We start from the raw sequence: 12,368 nt of genomic DNA on the forward strand, positions 1-12,368 counted from the left end.
TTCCTACATAATGTGGACTGAATTTGGCCCATAATGTTTTTGTCTATTAAAAACAGAAATCCTGAAGCTGAACTTAATGCCTGAGTAAACTGCCTGATTCCAGAACTGCATTTTTCACCCCCAGGCGACAATAGACATACTGAGGAGTGAGGGCATATGCTTCTCTCTTCTGAAGAGTTTGGTCAATCCAGAGGGTCTGTGGGACAAAATCCCAGTATCAACCTCTGCTGCTGAGAGCAAGAACATTGCTGTGAAGTAGTACATTCATGTGACACAGAGGAATTTGGTGAAAAAGCTTCTTGCGCCTGAAGTTGTAAGGACAGTTCAGACTCTAGTCTTATTCAACCTTTTGCTTAATGAAGGTGCTAAGTATTGCCACAGGTTCAAGATTTTATAGGTATTTAAACACACACAGCACTTGAAAACAACAAGATTCATTTGCCAAAAAATCTTTTGGGATCAGAGACAGCGAGAAATGGATCCTGGTATCTGGAAGATCCACTTTCAGTGTTATCAAATTGATTTGAGTAGACAATAGGGAAGATTCAGAGAAGCTGTAGAGAATCACAGAATCACAGGATAGCTTGGGTTGGAAGGGACCTTCAAAGGTCATCTAGTCCAACTCCTGTGCAATGAGCAGGGTATCTGACTGAACTCAGGCTTTATGCTCACACAATCTTTCCACATTTGCCCTCCTGCCATTACTCACATTCAAAGCAATGTCTTCTGCAGGAGCCGCTCCATGTTCCAGTCCCCCACTTATTCATTCAGTCACCAGGACTCCCATAGCAGAAGCCAACTGCAGTGGCTCCACCTCAGCAATTTGCACTATCATGCACTAAAACTTCACATCTCTTAAAAATACAGGAATGAGGAACAGGCCAAGGAAAGGAGAAAAGCTCCAGCTGATACAAACACAGCTTGGAAATCAGCAACAGTAAGAAAGGAAACAAGACTGCAGGATGTGAAATGACAGATAAGTGGGATTTAGGTGAAGTCCAACACATCTATCCTTTCTCCTGTGTGCTACAAGCTTTTTAATGATGTTGTCGGGGCCCCTAGATGGAGTAAGAGTCTCAAAGTACATGGCCACTTACCTGTTGTACCTTATTTTACACATGCAATCCTTAAAGATAGCCTGCAAATCCCACACATAGTAAAGAGTTTCAAGGCAAAATATAGATGAATGAAATGTGGAAAATTAGACTGGAAGAAGATCATCACCTTTACAAGAGATGCAGTATGATACTGGTGTCGGCTTCATTCAACAGAAATTGAGTTCGATCTCCTCAAACAATAGACACTGAGCAACCAATTCATTCCTTTCTTCATGTCACAGTAATGCCAGTGAGTTCAACAGAGTTACTTTCACTTTGCTTTCTGTCAGGAAAGGAGACATCCATCTATCCATCCACACGGACTCAAGAAAAGGCTGAGCATACACAGAACTTCTGGAATTACCCCAGACTTTGCTCAGTAAAGGGCCAAAGACTGTCTGCAAATACCCTCTTAGAAATCATTGCTGCCAACAACAGTATCACAGACATAATTCAGTCTGAATTCAGGCTAGGAATGCCTTGCTTCAGCACAAAGAAAACTGCCTCTGCAAAGCCATTGTATATCACAAACATTAATGCCAGGAAGCTGAATGTTCATTGTGCAGACTCCCAGAACTGTATTCGTAACAATGCACACTGAGGACATTATATTGTGCAGTCTCTTCACACTGATAAAAGCAGGAAATTATTTTTATGGCAAACATCTTCTGTTCTCACAATTTGTCCTAGCATACCAGATATATGCTTTATGAAACCTCACCAAGACTTACAGAAAATCATACAAGGCGCAGTTGGTGGATAAAAATAAGAGATATTGGTTAAGCTAAAGCTTCTCTTTTGTTACAGGTACACAAACTGACTTTTGATTTAACTTTGAAAACAAATGAACATGATAAAACCCATCCTCTGGGAGTTACAGAAGGAGAGAGTTACAGCAAAAACGATGTCAGGTCCCACACTCTGACTTTGCTTCTGTGGACTATTTGCTATCTTCATCCTGAAGAAGCCCATTACTGCTGAAGAGCATTCACCACAGACAGCCAGTGTCCCTGCTGGCTTCACAGCAGGTTAACTTGTGAAAATTACTGGAGACAGAGGCTGAAAGGCAATGAGGAAGGGCTGGAGACAGATCAAACTGTCTATGTGAGACTGTGACAGTCACTGTTCAGACAGCAAGATGGTGCAGACTGTGTGGTTAAGGTTCAGGAGAGCTGTGTAGTCCCTACTTATTCTCCAGAGCTGAATAACAATGTAAAAACAAGGACAGGGAAAAAAACCCTCAGCAAAACACCCAACTCAGCAGATGCAATGGAGAAGAACTTTTTGAATGCAATACTGTAACACACAGTGCACAATGCTGCAGCTTACCTTCTCAGGACAGTTTTTATGTTTGCTGCAAGGGCATACAAAACTGTCCTTTGTTTCACAGAAAACATGTATGGACTGAGCTCAGGTATGACTAATCAAGACATACTGCTTTGAGTATGGAATAGAGAGGCAGAGCTGGTTCAAGATGATGGAATGAAGCTCTCTAAGGACAAAGGATGTTGATCATCAAAGTCATTGCTACTCCAAGGTTTGACCTCTTCTGATTTTTTTTTCCTTTTTCACATAAATATGTTGTCGTATGGCAAAACCCTAAGAGAACAAGCAACATGAAGCAGGCATTAAGTCACAGTGCTTAATGCACCCTACCACATTACAGTGGCACTCACATGAAATCAGGACAGGCCCAGCAAAATATCCGAACACGACAGACCAGAACTGCCCAGCGGACTCAAATGTAAGACAGGGTTTGCATGAAGGTGCTCGGAGCTAAGAGAATAACAGGAAAGAAAAGGAACTGCCAAGAGAATGAAGTCTGCAGAGAAGTCAGAGATAAAGCAAACACCACAGATAATGACATGAAAAAGGGACAGGGAAATTACAAAGGAGACTTAAATACACAGTACAGTCTGAGGGTAAAAACTGAGGGTGAAAGAAGAAAAAGCTCTCATGTGAAGAAGCAGCATCCCTCAAAAGGTACAGTGATTGCCACAAGATCAGTTTGTTTCCGTGACATTGTATGTCTGCATATATTTTGCAAGTTTTAGTCTGTCTAGAAAAGTCCTAAGCCAATAATAATATCTAATTTTCTTCTGTTTGAATTGTTGATTAGGAGCACCAATGTGAAATAGGGTGCAGAAACTTTCTAGTTTTGGGTAACTAATCCACAGCCTGGCAGACAAAGGTGATTTGACGCCTGTTACTAGTAGCAGATGTTCAGAGACATCAGCAGGGAACAGAACAGACTGTTCAACCTCAAACCTGCATCAGGAAAGCCATCGGAAATAGCACACTAAATGGCAGTTTTCACTGAGTTCAGGAAGTCACTAAGAAGAGGTTTTCAGCTATGATCCAATTACAAAAGCTGTCTGCATAGCAGAGGGCAGCATGTGAGTATACTTGGGACGTGGCCTACTCTATGTGTCTGTCAACTTCTGACTCAAAGGGAACCATTTTCCCTATGAAGGACAGAATAACAGTAGCTGACAATCTTCTGCAATTCAGTTTTTAACAGGAGCCACTTGGAGTCATGGCAATGTTTGAAAATACAATCTCTAAGCAAACAAAAATGTGAGAGTTTAAGATATATATCCTTGCTTGGTTCACTCTTTTTGACATTAAAATGAATTGCAAATACCCACTGATAGTTCTATCAGTCTTCTTGACAGGACAGACTTGTAGAGGTAGCCTTTAAGAGCAAATACTCTGAGGCATCTGTGATAACACAACCCTTTTACATAATAATAGTAACACTTGGTGCCAACATTGAAGAAGAGGCTGAAGATCAGTTCCTCAATGAATATGCCAAATATACAGGTTACATGTCAGCTCTCTAACAGTCATTATGATCTGTCAAGTACATTAATAAACTTTTACAGTTAAAAGGAAAAGAAAATCAGAACCTATTTTCAGGATATTGTGCTGTGAGTGAACACTTACAGACTAAAATCCTTATGAAGATTTGTCTGCAGGGAATATGCTAAATCAAGCCCTTTTGAACTTTTGATTAAATAATTGATGCAGAATGTATAATATATGCATCCTTTCCCCATAGTTGCCTGGAAACCCATATGGAACAGTACTAGCAGTTCCAGAAGCATTTAGTCTCTAAAGTCGCTGGTAAAGACAAAGGAACAAAAAAGTTTTTTAAATCATTAACTCATCTTTCTTTCCATTATTCAAGTACTGCAGGATACCAGAATTAGTAACTTAGACAATGGTATCCTGACTCTTGTAATACACAGTGCTTCTCTGTTTTTTTAAAGCTGTATCTCTTTAAGCCATGTGAATAATGTAATTTGCTGTAAGTGAACTGTAAGATTCAGCTTCCGTTAAAATAGAAAACAAAGAACACAACTAGTATTTCCAGCCTCTATCTTTATGTACTAATAATAAGTAGATAACAGAATAAACAAGACAGTCACCAGAGAAGGATAAAAAGAATTCAAACTGGTGTTTGTTTTTTTTCCCAAACTGTAGGATTTTTAGGCAAATCAAATCTCAAGAGACTGATCACTGAAGGTTTAGAAGAATGAGAATGCCAGGATCATGAATTCAAGAGGCAGATTGTTTCAAATTGCAGCCAAGCAAACCTTTTGCACTTCTCAAGTAGGCAACATTGCTTGTCATTCAGTCTGATTGCTCTGTGACCCAACCTGAATATATCTTGCTCTTTATTGCTTCCAGGTTAGAATGAAAAACATGATAAAAAACAACGAGAACACAGCACCAACCATGGGAACCTACAGTGATGAAGGATTACGTTGTTTAATCTGAATTCTGTGATCGCGATAATTTGGTGGCTCTGTTTCTGATGGCCATCCTGAGGAAAAAAGGAGGGACAAGCACAAAACTGCACAGGTTATACAGTCCTTGAGAAGTAAATGGCAGAGTACTGATAATGAATGCTTCCTGCCATGACAAGCATCTTCATGGGATACTTGCACACCAAGGATTTCACCACTGAGCGTTTCCTGCACTGTATGTCACTTGAAAGAAAATAAATACTCACTGACTCAGAGAAAGAATGCCTTTACCTTACGGTGGCAAGAGGTCTTGCTCAAGTAAAGACAAGCAGTTGTCACTTCCTAAATCAACTAACATATAAAGATGAAAGATTTGGTGGTTAAGCGTTAACAGGACAGACCAGAACACTTCTGAACACCCTCCAGCTTTGTGTTTAGGGAACTTTTTTGGATATGAAGGATCAGTACAGATTTTGTCATGCAAAAGAGAAAGTTGAGCCCGGCCATAAAGGTCACGGCACAATTTCCAATGTGGAATCAAGACCTTCACATCCTTTCCTTCTACTCCAGATACCGTGTCTTTTCATTTTGTGGTGAATAGCATGTTGAATGAGATGGGAAAAAAAGGTACTTGAAGTGCCAGCGCAGTATACAAGAAAAACTAAACCCAAACCCAAACCTTAGTATTTTTATTAAGTTTTAAAACGTGCTTGCCATCTTGATGAAGGCCAGGAGCTCACACAGGCTGATAACATTTGATACCCAAATTGTCAGCTTCTAGAACAAAACCAGCTTCAGCAGCTTGCTGCACCATTACAGGAGGTATAAGAGCACAGACGGAAAAAAGCTTTAAGAAAAGTATCTAAATATGATATGTTTACAATATCATGTCATTCATTTTCAGTGGGAAATTCTTATATTTCAAGAGGGTGAGAAATTATTCTAACTTAAAACAAATGTAAAAAGGCGGATGAGCTCAGGGGCCACCCAAAAGCATGTATAGAAATTAAGCTGACATGCCTACATGCCTCAGCTGTGACTATTTAAGCACAGAGAGGTAGGAGGAAGAGCAGGGTGGAGGTGGAGGAGACTGTCTTAGACATTCACAAGGTCTCCATCACAGTCATGGCAGCTGCCTTTGTGGAAACAGCTGTACTAAAACTTGGATAAGACAATGCAAAAAAACCCCTAAAACGACAACAACACCCCCTCCCCCCCCAGCCACACAGGAGAATACTGAAGGGTGAAACAAAGACACTGAAACCCCAAGGTGTTGAGATTAAACTGCTAGATAAACAAGCTCCCTTTTTTTCTGCATTAATTAAGCAACACATTACTGTCACCAGCATGGCTTTAGATCCAAGTTTCAACTGCCAATGATTTATTCTGATCTAGGGAAATCAGCAAAATCTGCTTTTGCAGCCAGAGTCATAGAATAATTTCCCAACACAGTCAGGAAAGTTCATCAAGGACAGCAGTATTTTCCAGCTGTACAGTTCTGTACTAGTGAGTGATGTTTAATAGTATAATGGCTTTGATTACGATATGTTGTTATGTTCTACTCCTGCTGCCACCACAGATAGCCCAGAGGGAATTTGAATGTGAACATGTATTTCATCTCAGCTTCTTAACAAATTCACTGAAAATGAAATAATAAAATAAACCAGCTGCACAATGATCACTGGGGATAACTATAAATTGTGCTTTTTGGTGGTTCCTGAATACTGGTGAACGTTGAGAGACATGTTTAACTGATGTCATTGGTCCTTCATGCCTTCTTTTGGGGAAAGCCTATTTACACATCTGTGTCTGAATGCTACAGCTGTAAACCAGCCTTGTCAAGATGGCATTTTCCTAGTGGCAAGTAGCTGAGTGGGATTCTGCATGGTAAGAATGTATACTCGGTGCTCCAGAACTCACTCTGATACACTGGAGTTGAAGGCCAACACCCTACTGTTTGACTCTGTCAGAGCTACACTGGTTTAGAGGGTTTGCAAGTTCTGTCACTGTTGCTTACGTTGCTCACCTGTAGTTTTTCCACCTCCCTCCTTGATTCTTGCAGTGTGCACCATTTAGGGCCACTTTTAAATCACATTCAGGAAATTTAGATGATGAAGAAGTCAGCTATACACACTGTACACTCTGTACAGTACAGACTGGAATAAACATGTAGCATGATTGATCAGTTTTCTGCACCTGCTTCCTATCTGTTTTAATTATCCCAAATAATGAAATTTAACCTCCAGTGATTAGGGTGCTGCTGTTTCCTACACTATTCAAAATATCCACTATGATCCAGTAGGGCAGCCACAGTCAGCTGACACACTCCTGCTTTACATTCTGAAATCTGAAGGTGAGGTAACCATCAGCAGTGTTTTTCTTCAGGGGCCATCTGGCCAAGGCTCTGGTCATTCACTTGGAATTATTCATGGCCAAATTTCAAGATCTTCTCAACACTTCTTTAGTATTTCCTTTTTACTTGTTTGTTTGTTTTTTCATTTTTTTACAGAAGAGGTATCTACATTTTGAGCAACCTGGTCTAGTGGAAGGTGTCTGTCCGTGGCAGGTACGCTGGAACTAGATGATCTTTAAGGTCCCTTCCAACCCAAACCATTCTGTGATTCTATGATTCGATGATCTTGTGTCAGTATTTGTAACTAAGAGAAGACCACTGCTATTGCAACAGGACCATTGCTACAGGGGTTCTGCAAGGTAAGAAGCCAGTAGCCTGCAACCATCTCTTTCTCTACGCACCACATCCTCAGAAGTACTTATCATTACATACAAAGTTTGTCTTTTCATTACTTTCAATTTTAGAAACTGTCAGCAGAAACAGAGAACCTTAAAATCAGTGCATATTCATGGTGAACTAACAAAGCTGCTCAGCTTTTAGAATTTCTGAATATACAATGTTGTGTGTCTCCTGCTTTGGGGACTTTTGCCACATACTGCATCCCATATTTGGGCACTTGGCAGATTCAGAGGTGTGCCAACAATAATTTGGAAGTGTTACTGATATTTAAGTGCAGCATTAACATAGGCAAATGAGAATGCTTAAATTTGCAGGAATTTTTCTTTGATAGATAATGTTGGAGCTTTTTCCAATTTATCTAGTTATTATTTATAGATCAAATTCTATCTTGTTTGACAAATAATTGCAATGACTGATACTGATTCTTCTCACTTTGATTTTATTTAAACTGCCTCTTGGCTTAACTATTTGGATAAATTTTAAAAAAGAAATACTTTTAACAGGTTTTCTAGAATTATCAGAAAACACGTATCTGCAATTTCAAAGACTGTTGGCTAAAAATCTTCAAAGTAGTCTTCTTCTTCTGAAAATGAAATAATTCCCTGGAGCAATTAATCTGATCAACAGTGTTAGTATTCAAAGTGCAACACGTGTAGTGGTATTCTGGTAAACGGTGGTAGACTGTCACATCCTCTATAATCTCTGGCCAGACAGCTTAACTAGTTTCAGAGAAGTGCTGCAAGAGAGAATGGCTCTTAGAATATGAAGGCACTTTTGCCTTTTGCACACCGCCTACTTTACCAGTAAAATCCAGCCTGCTCCTGAAAGTTTTAGCAAAACATACCTTTCATACTGAGAGAAGAATTCACAAAGGGAGGCCAGGAGATGAACCTATGTCTGCATTAAAGACAGCAGGAACAAACCGTGCCCTGTTTATGATAAGCGTAGCTGCTTTTTAAATGATATCCCATGACTGTCTATGGTAATAGGCACCTTCGGGTAAAAAAGATGATGCTAATAAAACCTCTGCTCTGTTTTTCTTGGAATAGCCACTTCTGGCTGTCAGAGCAGCTGCTTCCATCTTCATACCTTCAGCCTGCAGCCAAGAGCAGCTCCCTGCAAGTTCTTAAATTAGCTCTTTAAAAGAACCCCTTAAATACACCCTTTCCAAGCAATTTTTTTCCAGTTAGGCTGGGCCAGTGTGCCAGGACACACAGGACAGCACAGCTGAAAGAAGAGAAGGATGGGTTGAGTGACAGGAGGTGCTATACACCGGGAGTGGAAGAGAACTACCTTTGAGCTTTTTCTTCCTAAATTCTCCTCTAAATTAAAGAGCTCAGATGCAGCAGAAAGGTTTCTTCCTCCATTTCCCTTTTTTTCTCTCTCCTGAAATTACTACTGGGTGGTGCACAACGGCAATTTGCAGGGAAAAGAAAAAGTAGCTGACATGAGCTGGAAGTCTGATATTTCTTATAGGTCCCATTTAAGAAGTGAAAGGCCGCAATGAGGTCTGCCCAAACTCTTCTCCAGGCTGAACAACCTGAACTGTCTCAACCTTTTCTCATGGGAGAGATGCCCCTATTGCAAGGGTTTTTTATGTGTTTTGTATACAGTTATGATAGAATCGCTAGAATGGTTTGGGTTGGAAAGGACCTTAAAATCATCTAGGCCAAAGGTAGGGACACCTCCCACTGGCCTTGAACATTGCCAGGGATGGAGCATTCACAACTTCAAAGCAATTACTGTTACTTTGCTATCACTGTCAACTTAATTGGAGACTTTCGTCACCTCAGACTACTGTATCCTGTTACCATGAAGTGAAAATGTCATCCTCTTACACATAAATTTCTAACAAAATAGAACAACTGAATTCAACATAATAGTGTCAGTCAATACATCTCCTCCTAAATGGCAAAAGGCAGCTGCTGGGCAGGTGCTAAACTCCTCCTGGGTTTTGTGTCTGTCAGCCTGCTTATAATGTGATACTAATCTTTCAATTCATACTCCAGCTAAACACATTTAAAACCATGAGAAATGTGCCGCACAAGTGATCAAATGACCAGCTGCATAGCTAATAACCCAATAAATATTCTCCAGAGTCTCTTCACCACAACTTGGCCTCTCCAGTATGTTTGGACAGCATAAGATAAACATTTCCATAATGCAGATAGATGTAACCCCCAAACTAGGAAGTCTCTCCAGGGCAGTTAATCTCCATCCGCAGTGAGCATTTCTTAACTACTCACTACTGTGTGTAGCACAAGAGTAGCCAGGCTGTCATGCTAGATATGGAGACTAAAAAATCTTGTTTTCTCTGCATTAGTCCTCTTCCTACTGCTACTGCTGACAAGAGTTGCCCTGGTTAGGATTTCTTATTTGACTTGGTGTGAAAAGGTCTGCAAAGTGCACAAACCAAAACCCACCATAGTATTTGCACACTATTTTGGATGGAAAAGAAAGGATACACTCCATTGCAGATTTTATATGTATTTTCCCTTTAAAGTTCACAACACATGACTGTGCTAACAGTCATCAACAAAGTGAGAAACTCCTCAAGAATGAAGCCCAGATGTAGGAAGACAGACATACAGAGATTACAAGCAGGTTCACCCTTTTAGAAGAGATGTCTCTAGCTGCCATTCTGGAAAAAAGGGGGCTGACTGACACTGCATTTACTTTGCTGCATCCCAAACAGATGAGGACTGGAACCACCATTTCTTCTCATGCAGTTGCTATAAAAGCATTTAATTTGCAAAATCTTGCTAGAACCCATGAATATTATTTTACAAGAAAATTGGAGAATGTAGTTAAAATACTTCCTAATTAAAGCTGTGGCTTGCATCATGACCCACCTTTCTATAACTATAAATCACCAGCATGTTTGAGACAAGTTCCTTACATAAACAGGCTAATATCTAAAATCTGCCCAGACACTCTTATTAGTGTCCTTTGAAACAAAGAGACCCAGTTTGTGACTTATGTGAAGGACAGACTGGGGAGTGCAGTGGAAAGTTAATAGCAATAGTATATGAAAGAAGCATACTTACAGTTGCATTTCTTCTGAACAAATCTAAGCTTGCATGCTGTTCGGTAGGTAGACAAACGAATGCGATCCAGATCTTGAGCCCCTAGTGGAAGAGAGTAACAGCAACATTTGTATGGAATGTGACCTGTGCGTATTTTAGCTAGCAGGGAAGCCACAGAATAAAGACACTTGAGCTGACTCTGCTTAACAATTTTGAAGGCTCCCTCCTTTGCAGGGAGAGCAGAAAGAGGTGAGGAGAAAAAAGGGGAATAGCAGGAGCTATAGTGTTAAAAGACTTACAAAGGAAGGCAGGGATTAGTCAGCCCACTGTGTCTGTCACTCACAAACAATCTGGTCAAGCTGCAGGCTAAAAGACACACTTGGCCAGGCTCCATCAGCAGGGAAAACCTCCATCTAATTTTAATATTTAACAGCAAAGCTCACAACAAATATCTTTGGCTGACATGCCACATCAGAACAAGGTATTGCCAGCAGACTGAATTGGAAAAAATACCGTGCCATAATGGCAATCTGCAGAAGGGGCAAAATTAATACAAAAGGTGTGAGGCCTTTCTCCATTTTGGTATGTCCCCTGCAATGGGGACCTCAGAGGGTCAGCTCTGTGCTTCACACATAGCTTGGCCCTGGCAATGTTTCCAGTGCAGCTGCCCAGGAAATGGGTATAAACTGACTGGTGTCGATTTCACACACATGCGTGGTACAGAGGGACCAAGATGGGGGCAAAGCCTGGCACAGTGTCTTTAGGTCTCCTGCTGCTGTGTTCCCCTTGTAACACTTCCCCAAAACCTCAACAAGAAGATGAGAAGATTGGGATTTAAATCTTTCTCCTTGGTTGGTATGTCTTACATGAAGTGTTGCCTCATAGCTCCAATATGGACTATGAAATACATGTCTGCTTATTAATTTTACCACCTATTTCACGGAAACACATTCAATTAAATTTTTGTGTGTTTGCTCTTTCATTGTGGTTGGCCTTGTAACAGGAGTAAAAACTGTTCTACTCAGTTGAGCAAGGCACCAAGTTACAAAGAATATAGCCCTGTTTTTACAAACGCTTCCTTCTTTAAGGTTCCTCTTGACATTACTAGATTGCTCCCTCAGCTGCACTGTTGTGCATATGGGCATGTTGGTGTTGCTCACCCACACTTTCTTAAACAATCTGCTATCCTTTGGACACAAATGTTTCAGATGTGCTCTGACCTGTAAGATGAAAATGAGAATGATACTATCCCCTCTCCCCAGACTATGCTCTTTTAATGACTGGACTCTCCCACACCATCTTCCCAGGGGTCCCAGCTACTCCCTTTTGCCAGTTATCTGCCTTAACACCATCTGCTCCTGGGAGAAGATACCTGCAACTACTTCACATCAGATCTGGAAAGTTTTTTGTTTTTCTCCTCGTATGCTTTATTGTTAAATTACACAGGTTTTCCTCTTCTCCATTAGTACCTCATTGACAACTTTTGGAGAACTTCTTTACTGGCGAAGGGGAGGATAATGCTTGCAACGCTATGTCTTTCCTTTTTAAATAAGACCGATGAGTAATATGAACTTAAGGTTTTCCCTCTTAAATTTAGTGAAAGCTACTAATAAAACTTCCAGTGCTCCTTTATAAAACTTCAGCTTTTTAACAAGATGAAAAGGTGCAAAGTGAGCTTCTCTCACTGAGCTTCTGAGTTTGCAGTATTAATCCCAAATACACAAACTTGTAGTCTGCTTAA

At 40.5% G+C, this 12,368-nt stretch overlaps 1 protein-coding gene across 27 annotated transcripts in view; it reads right to left on the minus strand.

The window, feature by feature from the left end:
- The window catches only part of DTNA (dystrobrevin alpha), a 230,603-nt gene that overhangs the window by 85,061 nt on the left and 133,174 nt on the right, over positions 1-12,368 (minus strand). For all 27 annotated transcript variants that reach the window (XM_061354862.1, XM_061354860.1, XM_061354874.1 and 24 more), the window contains one exon: positions 10,649-10,729. In XM_061354862.1, coding sequence (XP_061210846.1) covers positions 10,649-10,729 — 81 coding nt within the window. The remainder of the gene's footprint in view (positions 1-10,648; positions 10,730-12,368) is intronic.

This window comes from Neopsephotus bourkii, unplaced genomic scaffold, assembly GCF_033783945.1.
Source record: "Neopsephotus bourkii isolate Nb327-2 ecotype Australia unplaced genomic scaffold, CSIRO-AGI_Nbou_v1 NB_753, whole genome shotgun sequence".
NCBI classification, from domain to species: Eukaryota; Metazoa; Chordata; class Aves; order Psittaciformes; family Psittacidae; genus Neopsephotus; species Neopsephotus bourkii.